Below are 17,963 nucleotides of genomic sequence, written 5' to 3' on the forward strand. Positions count from 1 at the left end.
TGATGATTACTTTAAAAAAAAAAAAAAAAAAAGAAAGAACACCAGCTTTTGTCTACAGGTAGTTTTAAAACCCTACAAGGTGAGATTACTATGGTTTCTTCTAGGTGATAGATACTTAAGTACTTAAGTACTAGAATCGTATCCCTAGCGATTGACTCTCTCCAGGCCCAAGGTTTGGAAACAAATAAAGAAGATAAGCTTAAAACACAGTGATTTCATAAGTAATTGGACCCATGATTAAAAACTTGATGAAAAGAGTCCGATCAGTCAAAAGATTGGGCAGGAAAAGCCATTTTTGCAACCCAACACCATCACAGCCTATAAAGCAGAAAATACGTGCGAGGTTAGATATTTTTGGGGATGTGTCCTGTGGTCACTTTTGGTCACCGTTCGTACATCTTTTACAGGCAAGAGGAAGCAAGGAAGAACATAACATGGAGGGACAGCATTTTCTTCAAGGATCGAGGGCTGGACTTTTGAGGTGGATAAACAATAATTTCAGTTGATAAAGAAGGGCCCAAAGTGAGATAAAATCATTGTTCAACCACTTTCTTAATCCTGAATTTTTGGACTCTTGTGTTTGTATGCATCAGAGCACAACTTGGTTAGTTAGTTCCAAGATCTCCAATTGTTTAATTGTTTCTTGTTAGTGCTTAGGGCGTGGTAGTTTATGTGTTTTTTTTTAATATATTTCATTTAAGAATATATATATATATATTTTAATGATTTTGATATATTAACATTAAAAAAATTCAATTTTTTTAACATATAAATATCTCCAAATAAAATATACTTTTGAAAACATATGTTTTTTATTTTTAAAAAATAAAAATTCATTAAAGAATATTTTTAAAATAATTTTATTTTATATCTTTATCTTTATCTATACAGCAAAATACATGCTTACACATTATATTTTTCCTTTTGCCACCAAAGGTAATATTGTTTTCGGGAATGCATTATTTAAAGCTAGAATGGCCACTCTCCCTCGTAAAATGATACATTGACTATCACTCACTAGACATGAAAAAGATTCCCTCCACGAATTGTTTTGCAGAGCAAATAATATTAAAATTCAGAGCTGTCTCGTTGCCGGTTCATAGATCTATGTATTACAAAACCTGATAATTAATGTATTTGACTTATAAATATCGAAAACAATTATTTAATAAAACTGTCTTCAACATGTTTCTGAATCGTGGAGGTCGACCCGAAGGATTGCTGACTAGAAACTTGCTATATTTTGTATTTCTAACTAGAAACTTGCTACGTCTTTTTGGTTTTCTAAATTTGTGTAGCTTGATTTTATTTAATCTTTAAATTGTTCTTGACTTTTTTGTTTCTTTTATCTTGTTAAACGAGTGAGATGTCTTTTTAATTGGTTAAAATCACTCTCATGAAACACTACTGACCTGATGGGTCAATTAAAATTAAATTAAATTAAATAAAGTGTTTGGTAGATAGTTCAGTGGTAAGAGTTTATAATTAAAAGATTTGCTTCCCTGTGGTTTTATGTTTGGGTTTTATGGTTGCTAATCTGATAGTCATTGAAGATTTATATAGTCGTTAACTTCAGGAGTCGTGGGATTAGTTAAGGCATGCGCAAGCTAATCTGGACACCCAAGTTAATAATAAAAAAAAACTTAAATTAAATAAGAATAGACTAGATTAATATTGTTATGTTTTTTTATATTTTTTGAATTTTAAAATTATATTATTTTAAATTTATAAAATTATTTCAGTTTAATCTATTAAATACATAACATGGCAAGAGAGGGTTGAAATCTCTTAGAATTGCAGTTCAATATTGATGAATTTTTTAATCATGTTTATAGGGTCCGTTTATTATATTAATAATTGTGGTTTCTCTTCAACTTCATGTCGGCATTGCTTGCAATCTTCACAATTCCCCATGTATAGTTTTTGCATTATAATAAATGGTTAAGCTTAGCCAAGCCACTCCATCTCCAAGAGACTCCACAGATGGGCCATGAATGTTCTTGCCATGGTTTATCTACCATGGCACTCTACGCTAGAGGTTGGAATCTCGCCATCACACAGAAGAAATATCTAAACATTGAGATTATTCTCAAGTCTGCATTGAAGCACTTTTAATTTCGAGAACTCAAAATTGCCTTCCGAAGAAATCTTTTCCAGTTTAAATTAATTACTGTGCTGGTGAAATGACAAATTTACCTATCATGAGGACTCACGTTGATGTAACTGTGTGGAAAAAAAATGGACTTTTTATGCGAACATTGAATTAGATTATGTATTCTCTAGGCCTGGTATTCAGGTAGTTTTTGTATCCAGATTAGACTTTGAAGTTACCCTGTTAGTTTTTTTCTTTTTATTAATTTTCCTAGTTATTTTTTAATTATTTTCCTAATTATGTTTCATTTTTTTAAATTCAAGTTTTGCTACCAGTTTAGTTTTAACTGCGTGTCTTATACCGATGAATTAATCCGTTGGTAAAACTGTTTAATATTGTAACGACTTTTCTAGTTAATGTTTTGTTTTTTAAAATTTAAGTTTTGCTAATAGTTCAGTTTTAACTACTCTATATTTAAATGATCTGCATATTGTTTTTTAGAATTTAATTATAAAATCACTTGTTCTTTTGATCATAAACAAACAACTTGATCATAGCATTATAGTGCGCAGCACATCAATTTTATGTTTTGTAAGTAAAAGTTATTTTTCAAACATAAAAAAAAGAAGAGAAATTGCTGTGATATCAGACCCTTGAAAGGTGTTTGGTTGTGTTTTTGCTTATAATTTTCATTGTTTTTTAGAAATATTTTTGACTTGAAAATATATTAAATTCATGTTTTTTTTAGTATTTTTTTATGACTTTAATGTATTTATATTAAAAATAAAGAAATCTAAAAAATCATATTTTAATATATTTTAAAAACATCACACATAATAATAATAATAATAATAATAATAATAATAATAATAATAATAATAATAATAATAATAGTTAAAAAAGAATCGATAACGTCGGTCCGTGCCGAGTTTTGGCAGGAGTAGAAGGGGCGCCGCATTTTTATTTATTTGCTCGGTTTTTCACGACAAGAACAAGAATGTCAAAACGATCACGAAAACCAGGTGGTGGGGTAGGAGCTTGAGTAAATTGTTTTTTCTCTTACATGAATTGAAGGGCGCGCATGTGACCATATTGGTGATATTTTGCCCAGGTCAATCAGCACTGACCCTGCCGACCTCCGTTTAATTTCTTCCAATCTCTTTCGATCTAATTAGATGATATTTAGCTGTAATTGCTTGGAATAAATCATCATCATCATGATCATGACGTGATTGCCTTCGAGTTTAGGCACATTCAGACCATGATTGATCGTTTCAATCATCCTTATGAATCTCAATCAATGCGGTGTCACAAATCAACTTGATGATCCGCAGACACAGAATCTGGTTTACTTGGCTTTCACATCCACCTGATTTTTATTTTTCTTTGTCAAAACTATTCTATTTTGATATTTTTCTTAAAAAAATCAAAATTTACATCTACCCATGAAAAACCTTCAATTCAAGTCGACTTTTGTAACTACGAGTGTCTTTATTACTGTAGTAAATAGTGATTTTTACCATTAAGCTTTTGGAATTACGACGCAAACTAACTATGTTATCTTAATTTTTAGATTTTTTATTTAAAATTAATATTTTTTTGTATTTTTATATTATTTTGATGTATTGGTATAAAAAATAGTTTTTAAAAATAAAAAAATATTATTTTAATACATTAAAAATCATTTTAAAAAACAATTACAACCATGCCATCAAACATTTATATTAAAACTTTTTAAAATATTAATTTAATATTTATTCAAATAATATATATATTTTTAAAGATAGATCAAAAACGGAATACCACACACTGTACGATGATGGCATTTGAATCGGCGGGGAAAAGACCTGTGAAACGTTGCCACCGTCCATTGTACCAAACATCCAGATGCAAGGTTTTTCTTTTTCACTTTATTTATCATAATCTTTTCTAAGCAACTTTTCGTGTACAAAATTCGTTTTTTTTTTTTCAATTAGTGCACGTGAAATTTATTTTTCCAGATTTCTTTTCAATTTAAATCTTAATTATAACAACACAAGAGATAAGCTATTCATTTATCATCCGGATCTAATCTAAAAAGAACCTCCTAAAAACGTTTTTAACCTTTAATAATAATAATAATAAAAAAAAACCTTCACCCATAAGCTACTTAATAGACCATACTTAGTTATTGTCCAAATCGATTTTATTATAATAATATTCTACTTCTCCAAGCTGTGAAAGCACTCGAGGTTGTGGTATAAAAAGGCACAAGGCCAGCTGTTGTTCAAGCTAGCTAGAAGCTCACCTTGCTCTCTGTGCAACCGCTTCAAGTCTCTCTTGTCTTGCTGCATCAACGAGAAGAAAGCTTAAAGACTACTAGTTGTACCAGCTTGCTATAGCCTAAAATATTTGCCTAAAAAGATAAGCTTTTAAATTCACACCACCAACCGCCTTTTAATCCTGTGTTTCTTATACGTTGGAGCACTAACACATTCTTCCTCTCCTCTGAGCAAAACACAAAACCCCATTTATAAGTTTCTCCCTCTGTCTCTCAAACTCAGTCTTTTAACTTCAGTTTGAGTTTGTTTTTTCTGTGTTCTCAAAGCATGAATAAACAAGAGGTGATGAAGATGCAGGTATGCTCTTCACCTGTCTAGCTTGTTTTCATTTTCTTGCTCTAGAATCTAGTTAGTTTGGACCCTTTTCTTTCAGTTTCATGAACTAATTAAGTTCTTGGTTCCTTGTTTAACTCTGCTGCTGTTGTTGTTTGTGGTTGCTTTTCATAGCAGACTCATACTTTGAAAGTGAACATAGAGTGTCACTGTGATGGATGCAAGAAGAAAATAAAGAAAATGCTCCAAAAAATTGAGGGTATGCTCCTTGTTCTGTGACTTCTCTCTCTTTTCCTTAAGAAAGAATTGATTTTTATGTGATATTTTGTTGAGATTGTTAATTTGTGTTCATTAATTGCTTCTTTTACTAGCAAAAACTCCTGTCCTGATTTTTGAAAGACAAAAGTTCTTGATTCTTGTTGGTAAGATGGATGGTCAAGAGGGATAGAAGATAGTTATTCAAATTTAACAAGATACTGTCAAAATACTACTAGATTCAAAGTTTTTCAATTTTGTTGGGATTTTGGGTGGGGAAGGTCAGTTTAAAAGAGAGATGGATGGTTGCTTGCTTGGAGGTTACTTGTGTCTAGTTCAAATTTTCATCGAAGCTGATATTTTCAAGAAAACAGTGGATTCTTGATTGATGGGACTTTGCTTAGAAGTAGGATCGTTTTCCAATCCTACTTTATTTGTTTGTCTCAGTGTGCTTGGCAGTTTTCTTTGAATTTTATTTATGTGGTACTATTTTTATGCCCAGGGGTATATACAACCACAGTGAATGCAGAGCAAGGGAAGGTAATTGTGACAGGGAATGTTGATCCAGCGAAACTCATAAAGCAGCTCGAGAAGTCAGGGAAACATGCAGAGTTGTGGGGAGGCCAAAAGGGCTCTAACAACTTCCAAAACGTTGTCAATAATCAACTCAAGAACATGAAAATTGATGGTGGAAAAGGTGGCGGCGGCGGCGGGAAAGACAACAAATCTCCGAAGGGTGGAAAAGGTCAACAAGTACAAACGATGCAGCAGATGAAAGGTTCCAAGGATGTAAAGATGCCGCCAAATAAAGACCAGAAGGCTGTCAAGTTCAACCTGAATGAGGATGATTTTGATTCGAGTGATGACGAGTTTGATGATGATCTTGATGATGATATTGATGATGAGGAAGAATTTGGCCATGACCATGGCCATAATATACCAAACAAGATGATGGCCATGCCCATGATGGGTAATGGTTTGCCAAACAAGATGATGCCCATGATGGGTAATGGACATGGGCCTCATGGTATGATCGCTGGGCCTGGGTTTAATGATAAAATGGGTGGCGGGGGTGGTGGAAAGGCCAAGAAAGGTGGTGGTGATGATGTTTTTGAGATCCCTGTGGTAATGAAGGGCAAGGGAGACAGTAAAGATGGCAAGAAAGGTGGTGGTGGTGATGGCAAGAACGGTAAAAGCAAGGGGGAGAACAAGAAACAAGATGGTAGAGATAAAAAAGATGGCAAGAGTGGTATTGGGATTGGGTTTCTGGGCTTTGGCAAGAAGAGTAAAAAGGGAGAGGATAGTGCTAGTAAGGCTGCAGCCAATAAAGGCAGCACAGGTGGAAATGGAAACAGTAATGGCAATGGGACCAAGAAGGGTGGTGGCAAAACCGATGGGGTCGATGATATTAACAAAATGAAACAAGGGTTCCATGAAATTGATGGGACAGGGAAAGCTCACAAGAATCCGGGCCAAATGGGTCCGATGGGTCATATGGGTCCGATGGGTCATATGGGTCCGATGGGAGGGATGGGCAATGTTCCAACAGTGCATGGACTGCCTGCACCAGCGGCAATGAATGGTGGTGGATATTATCCAGGAATGGGGCAAGCTAATCCTTACAATCAGCAGCAATACATGGCAATGATGATGAACCAGCCAAGGCAGAATGGGAATGACATGTTCCAACCAATGATGTATGCTCGCCCTCATCCTTCCATCAACTACATGCAGCCTCCGATACCACCACCTACGGTGTCCGATCAGTACACTCACTTCTTCAACGATGAGAATACCGATAGTTGCAGTATAATGTGAATGTGAAGGTCGCAAGTAGAGCAGTTAGCTAGTTATGTCCTTGTTTGTTTTTACCAGGTTAAGTGTACCTTTTGTGATGGGTCCTTATACAAGGTTGTGCGCAAGGTCTCAAAGACATCATTGCCTGCGTGACTTAAAATAGGTGTCCGATTTTGTTTCACTACTCGGAAATATATTATCCTTCAAACTCCTTTGTTTGATAGAGATTGTCCCAATTTCTTAGCAAATTGATCTATGGAGTCTAATTTGTATACATGTTGGAAGAATTTGCGTTTAGGTTAAAGAGTAAAAATTTGTTGGAAGAATTGATCCAATCTTGTGGCTTCACAAGGCCTAATAATAACATGGAAGGTACCTGAAAGCGTTGATATTAAAACTTTGCCTAGCAAGGTCAATCACACAAGGAAGGAGTGTAACTTGAAAGTGGTATGATCCAATTAGAACTTTCTACTTTTTCCTTCAAAGTGTTGGGTTAACTTGTAACTCAGGCTTTATATCTAATTAATCCTGAAATTAGGGTTTTTATTATTTTTAAAAATATTGGGTTAACTTGTAACTCAGTTGCATACATAATCTTGTTTCTTTGTAAGGTCCAATAATAATAATAATAACATGGAAGGTAGAGATTTGAAGTTGCATGAACAAAGTATGTTTTTTTTTTGAAGAATGGTGAGAACATGTTGTTTCCGGTGTTTGTGATTTTTTTTATGTTTTTTACATTTGATATTGTTAGAGATTAATATAAATTATATCTTAGAACTTTACAGTTTAAGAATCTAATGATTCTTTGACATGATATCAAAACTTTAATAATTAAGTGGTTTCGAATTCAAATATTGTCCTTATTTATTTAATAAAAATTAAGGACAATATAATATGATTATATACAAGTTTCAAACTCTAAGAATTTTCACTTGAGAGGGTGTATTAGAAATTAATATAAATCATTTATTGGAATCTTACCTAACAGTTTAAGCTATTGGATTGAAATACTAAATATAAATATCAAATTATTTTTTTTTAATTTTTTAACTTGTTGATATTAAATATAAAAAATATTATTTTAATATATATATATATAAAAAAACACTCACACACTCTACAAAACACAAGCTTGGGCAGGCAATCAATTAGTGCAAAATCACTGCTCCCAATAATTCTTCAAAATCTGGGGTCCTTCTGGTTGCGTCTTTATGACTTTCATCACCGGAATAAAAACTTTGTAATGCATTGAGAGTGACCGCTCTGTTTTGCCATCTTGCTTGCTTGATTGATTGAGACATCTTTGTGGCTTTACACCTTACGGCCGCAAATTATTGCTTCTTTTTCTGGCGTTCATGCCCCGAATCCACTTTCAAGACTTCCATCGTTCCACTTATTTCTCGTGTTTAAATTGTCTCTTTTCATACAACTTCTCAATAAATTTTGTAGCCTCTTTCATATTTATTTCTCCTCATATTATGTTTCATGTGTTTTTTAATTTAATATTATTTTGCGGGTAAACAACAGTGATAATATCCTTCTAGTATGTGTTTGGTAATGTAATACAATACAATACTTTAAATCAAAAAAAATATAAAAAATTAATTTAATATATTTTTCATACGTAAAAAAATTTAAAAAGTTTTAGCTACTGCAGCACCAAACCAACACTCCTAATATTAATATTTTTCGATGATATAACATACCTCGGGGAATTGGGTTAGGTCTAACATGGATTGAGACATTTCATGCCCATCCACTTTCTTTTATTTGCTTAATAATTAGTGGAGAAACCACTCGAGCAATCAATGAAAAGCACTTGATTTAAGATCCCAAGTGGTTTTAAAATATGGTCGGCCTTTTTTGTTCAATATTTCGATGTTTATCACATGAAACTATGAATGTTTCCCATTTAAATTAGTTTTCATAGAGGATCATGCATGTGTTTTGCGAGCCATGGTTGATGTCCACAAGCTCGAGTTCCCATAGGAATTGATTTACTTTTAAGTATTCCGCAGTTACCTTTTTTTGTTATGTAGATGCATTGAGTTTATTTTTTTTATGAATTAATGAATTATTTTTCATTTATAGTTTTTAAATGATGGTAATAAGATGAAAAAATAAATATTTTACGATAAAAATAGTAAGGGTGACGATGATAATTATAATGTGATGGTTATGTTTATAATATCTGTGATATTAATAATATTATTGATAATAGTTATAAGGATGATTGTAACAATAACCATGAAATAATTGTTAATTTAATAATAAGATTATTGGTGTTGTTGAAGATAATTATTGCAAGTTTTTTTTTAATAACATGAAATAATAATAAATGATAATTATATTGATAATACAATGAAATAATATATTAATAATTGTTGTGGTGGTGAAGTTGGACCATGAATTGATAAGGAAAATGTGAATATTTTTCTAGAAGGATGAACTCATCTACTTAATTTCTTATATTTGTTTAATTTAGTGGAGAAACCACTTGAGCACTCCATATAAAGCACTTACATAGATTATCAAAAAAGAAAAAGAAAAAGAAAAAAGATCCCAAGTTATTTAAGAATATGGTCGACATTTATCACACGAACCTGTGGATGATTCACATTTAAATTAGTTTTCATGGAGGGCCATGCCTGTGCCTTGCAAGCGACTGATTGCCATGGTTGTTGCCCGCAAGCTTTTGTGTCCCCATGCTCTCCTTGATTTACTTCTAAGCAATGTTGTCGGCCCTCGACGCCAAATTAAATACATTTGTCATGTGAAAAGTATTTTTCTATAAAATAAATCACTTACTTTTATAAATTAATGAATTATTCTTTATCTATGATTTTTGATTGAGGGTCATAAAGGGAGGAAATTGTAATATTTTTTATGGTCGGGAAGGACATCAAAATAATATATATTTTTATTTTTTTAAATTTATTTCTGATATCAGCATATTAAGATGATCCTAAACACCTTAAATATAACTTGAAGTTAAATATTTTTTTTTTAAAAAAAGACGGTTGAAGGGGGATATAACTCTAGTTTTTTCCAGGAGAAAACCTTGATTTCAAACCTTTTATGTGTATGTGATTGTACGAGTAGTAATTTGTTTTTGAAATTAATAATTTTGATTGTTATTTTCCACTGTTCAAATAAATGAGTTCAGCAGGACTGACTAAAATGGACTCTTCAATTTCTCTGTTTTCGAGATCATGCAACAATTTATCTTGAGGTTTTTATTTCGAAAAATTCTTCAATTTACGTTCAAATAACATTGATATCTTGATGGAAAGCGTGATCATTAACACCTAGAACTGTTTAATGTCCATGGGGGTCTCAACAATGAAATCAAGAACAGCAATTTCTAACAATTTGTGGGTATCCTCAGTCCTGAGCCAGAACCCATCCCAGGTCGATCAAAACCTTGGATGATGGATCGATCACAATTTCAGCTTCTGTGCGATGGGCCCAATAAAGTCCCTATTTGGGCCATTCTGAGGGCCCTCTTTCTATAACCATCTATAGCAAATTCGATCTGGGCTTGAAGATAAAGAAAGCCCCGAACCTCAAGCGTATGGGTTAGGGCTTCAAGTAAAAAATATAAAATATTTCCACAAAAAATCTTTGGTTGTGAAAAATATTTTCCATCTTGTAAATTCTCTTTCGCGTGCACCATCTGGATTGCCTTTTCTTTCATGGAACAGTGTGAATTACTTTTACTACTTCTAGTTTGATTTATTAATTAATTTGATTTGATTTATTATTTTGATTTATTCGGATTTCTATCTAGTTTGATTTTTTTTAAATAATATTATTTTAAAATTTAAAATTTAAAATGATATTGTTTTGATTGATTTATGTGAACTTAAATTAACTTAGCTTAATAGATTATGCTAAGTTTAATTGCCATGCTTTAAAAAGTTATTTTTATATTTTTTTAATGTATGTCATTTATTCACAAATTATAGTTTTATTATAATTAATTTAAATAAACTCTAGCAATGATGTATTAAAACTAATTTTAATTAATATAAATTTGGAAGACAAAGCAGTTAATGACATGTCAATTTTTACTAAATTTGCCATGTCAGCAAACATGGTGACTAAACTAAACGCGTAGTAACCAATCAAAACCAACAAAAAGTCCAACTCTCTCTCTCCCCCTTCCTTAATTTCAGACCAAAACTCACTCCCTGCAGTTCTGACAGAAGAGGGATAAGGAAGGACAGCGCGATCTAGTTTTGTCTGAATCAAAACGGCTTGGAGATTCTTCTAAAAGCGACATCGAAAAATGCATACGTTCGGATATAGAGCGAACGCGTTGCTAACGTACGCCTTGACTATACTGGCTTTGATGTGTACTATCGCTTCTTTCTCTGACAACTTCAATTTTCCTTCTCCTTCTGCTGAAATCCAGGTTTTTGTTCTAAACTTGTGAAATTTTGTGTTGGTTTAAGGCTGTTTGGATCGAGATGCAACTTTGAAATGATGAGTTTTTTTTTTTCCCCTGGGGTTTTGTAGGTGTTGAATTTCAATTGGTTTCAAAAGCAGCCGCATGGAAATGATGAGGTGATATGATTGTTTCTTTGCTTAATATATATTTTTTAATCTTTTGTGTGAGATGTGATTGATTCTTTTGGTAGATTAGTGGGTTTTTTTTATGAATTGATGGGATTAACAATAATTTTTGTTAAATGGGTTTTTTTGATTAAAAAAAGTTACTTTTGGGTTCCATTTGCTGCTAATTATGAAATGCTAGGTGGGTTTTTACAGGTGTATATGTTTTATCAGAAGGTTTTAAATTCTGGGTTTGAGTGGCTTAATTTTTTAGATTATGATTGCATAATCTGTTTTGATGATTTATTGGATTGAATTTTCAGTATTTCTATCTTTTGTAGCTATAAGAGTATTGGTCTCAGAGTTTGGTTTAATCTTTTGTTATCTTAGCTGTTCTTTTGTTTTGCGAGTGTGCTAAGGTTCTTGCTCATCTGACTTTTCCCAGTAATTTTATGTAGCCTGGTTGCTAAAAAAGTGGTCTTGGTTTTTAGTTTCCGAAAATGTTGATGTCTAAAGATTCTCTTCTTTAGGTAGAGGTTTCGAAAATTGAGTTGAACAATCCCATTTTCCCCGTTCAATACTTGTTGAGACCTGATTTTGCCCCAAACAACTGGTAACATGCATGGATATTGTAAGTGCAAAATCTACAGGAAACATGCTTTCATCTTACAAAATGATCCGCCTTTAGTTCTTTGTTGCTAGTGAAGTTAGTCTCAAAAGGTTTGATGTCAACTTCATGGGTGTCCCATAACATCCCACAAGCAGTTTTTTGGTTATCCTGTTGTTTTTACTTTATGAACATCCTGCTTTCAACCTGCATTATTTCTCTTCTGTGTGGGTGTGGGTGAGAGAGAGAGAGAGAGAGATTAGGGGCGGAGCATCCGATATTTGAGGTGAATTCTCCATCTTGAATATAGATTCCATTTAGGAAATTCTCAATTAAGCTATCATTGGTCAAAGGTCATTATTTTGCAAATATTCCATGTATGTATAATCTAAACTGCTTGATATTGATAATAATATGCTAAATTTACGAAAAATCTTGATAGCATTAAAATCCTTGAATACAAAAATGAAGTGGTTTACAACTTGATACCAAAATTTTTAGGGGTAAAATCATATTAGGATAAAACATTTGTAGTCAATGTTGCATCTTTAACTGTTCAGCTTATATTTTGTATTCGGCCCGTTACAATATGGTTCACCTTTTTGTTTCAAGAAATATGAAACAATAGTTAACGTCTTCAATCATGCTAGATGTTTTAGTTAATTCTACTTATCGGTTAAAGAAGTGCTGAAAACATTACACCAGGGAAAGGGATGCCCTTGTACCTATTGACCATTGAGTTTAATATGGGACCAGCTTCTTGGCTTTTCTGTGCCTACTCATAGAAGTTTTGAAGATTAGAAGGAATGTTGATTTAGAGAATTTATAGAGTGATGCTTGTAAGTTTGCAGGATAGTGGAATTTTTTCTTCCAGAAACTTATCTTATTGATTATGTTGATTTCCCCCCCTGTTCATCTTAACTATTTTAAGACACTGTATTATTGTCAAACCATCCTTCATTTTAGATGCATTAGTGTAGATGCAGGCTCTTTATTCTTTTCCACTTGATAAGCTAGAAATGATTCATTGCTGATTGAACTGCCTTCCATTTGATTCAGGTCAGCCTCACCATGAATATAACAGCTGATTTACAGTCACTTTTTACATGGAACACAAAGCAGGTTTGTAATTTGAAACACCTCGGGTGATGGGTGCCATAGTCTTTACATTTCAGAATCTAAATCTTCTACTCTCCTTACAAGGCAAGCCATTTGGCCGTTCCATGAGTGTAATCTGAGTACATTTCATTTACTTGAACAATCACTCTATTATAGTTTCCATGTTCTGATAAGTCATGTTTTGGATGTCCTATGAAAATTTTGAAATCCTATGTAAAACTACTTTATATTTCATTGCTGGGATGAAACATGAATATGGAACTGTGCATTGTATGTAATGATCACCGTAAGAGCCAACTCAAATTTGCAATAATCATGACCTTGTTATACATTGCAGCTTTTCATATTTGTAGCAGCAGAGTATGAAACCCCCCAGAATTCAGTGAATCAGGTACTTTGCTTGCTTGAAATTTTGAAGTCTTTTCGTTTCCATTTTGGTTCTCAATCTTTCACACATTAAACTTTAGTTTCTTACAAACTTAGGAGGCAAGCATGAAGCTGAATCAGCTTGCCTTTCATTTTCTCTCTTGCACATTCAGGCACTAGACAAGCCTCTCGAGTCATTTTCATTTAACTTCTTCAAATGTCAGGGTCTGCTGCATAAATCTCTGTCCACAGCGTAACTCTTTCTTAATGTTTTGTGATAGGTGTCACTTTGGGATGCCATTATACCTGCTAAAGAGCATGCAAAGTTTTGGTTTCAGACCGCAAACAAGTATCGTTTTGTTGATCAGGTACCATCCTCATGAAGTGATTTCTTTACAACTCATCCTGTGCTTCTACACCCATACCCATGACACACCTCAGGCACTACTCTTGCTATGTTTCAGAAGTGAAATTTATCTTTCCTTGTGCAGGGAAGCAATCTTCGCGGTAAAGAATTTAACTTGACATTGCACTGGCATGTCATGCCCAAAACTGGCAAGATGCTTGCCGACAAGTTGGTCATGTCTGGATTCCGCTTGCCTGAGGAGTATAGATGATGACAGGGCATTTTTTTTTTTGTTTTTTTGGTTTTTAATCAACGAACATAGCCAATGTCATTGCAGAGGAAATCGGATACATTTGAAGACCCCAGGGGAGAATGATTGAGGAAGAAATGAGCACAGCTAGTCTATACGCTCTGGCAAGCCAGTCTGCAGCCATATTTACCTCTCTTGTTACTTGACGAACCCCCCAACTAAATATGGGATGATAAAGGTCAGCTTAATTAAGAATGATTGAGGAAGAAATGAGCACAGCTTGGATTTTTGAGTGCTTGTGTTTATTTTTGGGCTGTGTTGAGTTCTTCTTGCTTATATTTGGGCATTTCCTGCTCAGGCCTACCACAGAATCCCAATGTCTATAAGGCAGTGGAGAGATTGCCGACCAAATTTTTTTTCATAGAGCGTGGAGACCTGTGAACTTGAACATTACCCTAATTTAATTTACGCAATGAGGCCATGCTAAAATTTCTAACTCATCGAACGGTTGAACAACAAGAAATCTAAATCCAACATGTTACTACAGCATGCAAAACATGTTTCTACAGCACCAATTCGTCCTGCATTTTTGTTCTTTGCAGCTGAGTTGCAGCCCCATCTCCTCTGGCTAGCTGAGTCTTCCATCGCCTAATCAAATCCTCTTACAATGTGCTCCTTACATTGCTTAAGCGGTCTTTACTCGTTTGTCTTGAATATTTCACGTAGGCATTAAATCCGGCCAGACTTCACAGGTTGAATAACTGAGTTTACACAGAGTTGACTTACTGACTTGAAATTTGGTTTACACTGAGTTTTCTTTCATCGGTTTGGACAGCATTGTCAAACTCGGATGACTTGAAAGGTAAATTTTAAAGGGATTGACTTGGCTACCCAATAACCAAGGACTCTTAGCTAGGTAAGATCCACACCGAGTTTGACATTGGATGGACCGAGTTTGACATTTGATAACTGGTTGTCGGTTTTCTACGTTTTTGAAAACAAGAACAAAAACTATTTTATGCTGATTTGGTTCTGAAAAGTTTTCAAATTTGGTTTTTGAAAGTACAATAGTGTAAACTAGTAGTCCAGGCTTTTGTACCTGTTTACAGGATTTACTTGCAGAACTATGGATTTCGGGCCGAAACTGATGCGAGTCCCAGCAGACATGTGAAATATTCTGCGCAAGGTTTGGAAACTATGCTCAGCTCTCCCTTTCAGCCAAAGCTACGCAAGTCTGGCAGCACCAAACACAACCGCTTGATTGGTAAAACAAAAGACATTGTGACGGAGAACTTTCGCTTGACACTTTTGGCTGCATAATTCTTTCTACATGCAAGGGGTCTGAAATATTTTCCTGTTAAATTAACTTCTCTTTTTATATTCAAATTTGGCATGTTTTTAGCCTGTAAGCGTTCGAAAGCAATTTTCATGGATTAACTAATGTCTCTTCCACTCATCTGAAATACTTTCATAAATTCTGCAATTCAACATGTTTTCATGCTAGAGCTCGAAAATCAGCAACCGATATGTTTTCTTGGTTGAATCTCCTGCCTTGTATATCACAAGGACTTCTTGTAAGTTGGATTTGAAGTGAGGTTTGCTTGGCTTGGCTTGCATTGTATTGTTACTTGAGATGGTGAGTTAGCCATTAGGTGAGAAATTCAGTATCCTTGCAGTTTCTTTTCAGTATCCTTGCAGTTTCTTTTCATGAACGGTGCTCATCGAATGGCTGCTAACCACTACAAAAACACAATTCATGCACCGCCAATGCGTTCTATTAACTTAGACAGAAGACAAATCTCTGCAATTAATGCGGATTATGAATTAATTTATGTTGATTAGTTTAACATTGAGCACTTCAATGTTATCTGGAATCTGTAAACTATGACTTTTAAAGCCTTATAAAACTAGCAGATGATGTTCTTCTTAACCTTTTGGATTAGCTGGTCGTCCTTGAATTCTTGTCTTTAGAGTCAGGCATTCAATTAGTTCATCCAATTTCTTATCAGATGATCCACCTTTTTCCACAGCTTGCCTTGCCTTCCTCCCCAACTCCTGTGCCCTTTCCCTAGCCTTCTTCCCTTGGTCACCTCTCATCAACTCCTTCACTGAATCACAAATCACATTATGTTGAACGGTCATAGGGTCATCTTTTGCATCGCGTTCTTGAAGGACCATGAGCCCTGCTTTTAGCCCCATTTCCGTATACCTAGCGTTCAATCCTTGCTCTGCTCCCATAGGCCAAGCCAACAGTGGCACACCCATTGACAAGCCCTCCAACACTGAATTCCATCCACAATGAGTCAGAAACCCACCAATTGCTGGGTGTTCTAGTATACCCCTCTGGTCTACCCATTCACGTATGGCCAACCCTCTCTCCTTGACCCTGTCTTCCCACCCAACTGGTGGGACCCATGTTCTGGATCTGACCACCCAAATGAACGGCTGTCCTGCCATCTCCAACCCAAGAGCAATCTCCTCCATTTGTAAATCTGTCATATATGATTGTGAACCGAATGCCACATAGATCACATTACCTGGACCCACTCCTTCCATTTTCTGGTCCAGCCACTTGATGTACGGACTAAATTGCTTTTGATCAACGTCTTTGGACCCTGAATTCATCAAATCTTGTTTGCTTTGATCATGAAGCAGAAGTGGACCCACAAGCCATGCTTTGGTCTCTTTGTGATTTTCAAAGGCAGCAACATGGTCCCCTTCAAGCTCTTCAAAACTGTTAACTACGTAACCCCAACTATTATGCTCTGCCTGTTCGATCTCTGAAATAACTGGCAGCATTGGATGCTTTTCATCACCACGCCAAGCAAAGCCAGGGAAGTCAGTTTTGTTTAATGGAAATGGAACTGATGGCAAATTTATAGGCTCAGAGTGGAGCAAACTAGAAATGCATGGAACATGCAATGAGACATTTCTTTCAATTACCGTAGGCAACACACCCATCCCACTGAAGACAATCCGAGGAATATCGAACAGGCAACATGAATCAACTGTCCAAGGCAAAAACATGTCAGAGATAACACAAATTGGAGTAGTGCTATCAGAATCACACAACTCTTTAAGGACATCTTCAAAAGGCTGTTGGAGTAGTTTGGTGGCATTTATAAAAGGGACAAAGAGATCCGGAGAAAGGAGATGGTTAACATTTTCACAACCTTCTGGTAATTCTTCAACTTTTGGAAAAGGGATTATGGACAAAGAGATTGTTGGGTGGGTAGAGTTTTTGGAAAGAATAAATGGAGCATTTGCTGGGGTGGTGATGATGGTTACTCTTGTGCCGCGGCTGGCTAATGCCTTGGACAAGTCTAGTAATGGAAGAGTGTGACCTTGAGCCATGAATGGGAAAATCACTACATGGGGTGGTGAAGAAGTACTGGTGCTGCCCATTATTGACCAAATCTGCATATAGATCTGAATATCTTTTATTCTTCTGATGAATTTGTGAAGAATTAGTGCATGTAACTGGGTTTATATATATGTGTGTTTAAATTAAACCACTGACATGATTCTTGATATCTCATGAATCCAACATATAAAGAATGGTTAACCTGTGATTGGAGGATAGTTTAGTATACCATTAATGGAAAATTAATTTATTTCCAAAGAGGATGGATCATTCATGCATGTACATTGTTCATCGTATCCTTCTTCTTACATGAAACAAATTAAACGTAACTTTTGATAGTTTCCATGCATGCATCTTCGATAAGAAGATTTTCCTTTGCAAAAATGATGGCGATAAAACGACGTCTCTTCACAGTAGCAAGATTCTAAACATCAATAAGAAAAAGATATTAACTAGTCTATTAAATTCACAAATTAATAAAAGAGGGTTTAGATCATGAAATTAACTCTCACTAGTGACATTGATGGAAAAAAAATTCACTAGTGACTTCAGAAAAGAAAAGCGACAGAAGATAGGCCACAGGTTTCTTCAGTCCAAGGGAGATTTAAGGTCA

The 17,963-nt window shown here is 34.6% G+C and overlaps 3 protein-coding genes across 4 annotated transcripts; 2 read left to right on the forward strand and 1 right to left on the reverse strand.

The window, feature by feature from the left end:
* The first annotated feature begins 4,297 nt into the window (after window positions 1-4,297).
* On the forward strand, window positions 4,298-7,012 carry LOC133693428 (heavy metal-associated isoprenylated plant protein 34). 2 transcript variants are annotated; one of them, XM_062114642.1, is made up of 3 exons: window positions 4,298-4,710; window positions 4,861-4,945; window positions 5,444-7,012. In XM_062114642.1, the coding sequence occupies exons 1-3, from the start codon at window positions 4,681-4,683 to the stop codon at window positions 6,757-6,759; spliced, it is 1,431 nt and encodes a 476-aa protein (XP_061970626.1). In that variant the 5' UTR covers window positions 4,298-4,680; the 3' UTR covers window positions 6,760-7,012. The 2 variants fall into 2 exon arrangements, with proteins under 2 accessions (XP_061970626.1, XP_061970628.1); XM_062114644.1 differs by having other exon boundaries at window positions 4,299-4,710; window positions 4,864-4,945.
* Window positions 7,013-10,881: 3,869 nt separating this feature from the next.
* Window positions 10,882-14,291, forward strand: LOC133693587 (signal peptidase complex subunit 3B-like). Its single transcript, XM_062114823.1, has 6 exons — window positions 10,882-11,158; window positions 11,263-11,310; window positions 12,965-13,027; window positions 13,362-13,415; window positions 13,672-13,758; window positions 13,882-14,291. Exons 1-6 carry the CDS (start codon window positions 11,033-11,035, stop codon window positions 14,005-14,007), a joined length of 504 nt encoding a protein of 167 aa, XP_061970807.1. The 5' UTR covers window positions 10,882-11,032; the 3' UTR covers window positions 14,008-14,291.
* A 1,621-nt stretch (window positions 14,292-15,912) lies between these two features.
* LOC133694880 (scopoletin glucosyltransferase-like) lies at window positions 15,913-17,391 on the reverse strand. The gene has a single exon (XM_062116574.1). It carries the CDS (start codon window positions 17,389-17,391, stop codon window positions 15,913-15,915), a length of 1,479 nt encoding a protein of 492 aa, XP_061972558.1.
* Between the last annotated feature and the right edge of the window lie 572 nt (window positions 17,392-17,963).

Source organism: Populus nigra, chromosome 5 (assembly GCF_951802175.1).
Source record: "Populus nigra chromosome 5, ddPopNigr1.1, whole genome shotgun sequence".
NCBI lineage: Eukaryota > Viridiplantae > Streptophyta > Magnoliopsida > Malpighiales > Salicaceae > Populus > Populus nigra.

Coding starts and splice junctions, on each gene's coding strand:
- LOC133693428 (XM_062114642.1), top strand. CDS start 4,681: ATGAATAAACAAGAGGTGATGAAGATGCAG. Junction 4,711..4,860: donor AAGAGGTGATGAAGATGCAG/GTATGCTCTTCA, acceptor TGCTTTTCATAG/CAGACTCATACTTTGAAAGT. Junction 4,946..5,443: donor AATGCTCCAAAAAATTGAGG/GTATGCTCCTTG, acceptor TTTTATGCCCAG/GGGTATATACAACCACAGTG.
- LOC133693587 (XM_062114823.1), top strand. CDS start 11,033: ATGCATACGTTCGGATATAGAGCGAACGCGTTGCTAACGTACGCCTTG. Junction 11,159..11,262: donor CTCCTTCTGCTGAAATCCAG/GTTTTTGTTCTA, acceptor GGGGTTTTGTAG/GTGTTGAATTTCAATTGGTT. Junction 13,759..13,881: donor AGTATCGTTTTGTTGATCAG/GTACCATCCTCA, acceptor TTCCTTGTGCAG/GGAAGCAATCTTCGCGGTAA.
- LOC133694880 (XM_062116574.1), bottom strand. CDS start 17,391: ATGGGCAGCACCAGTACTTCTTCACCACCCCATGTAGTGATTTTCCCA.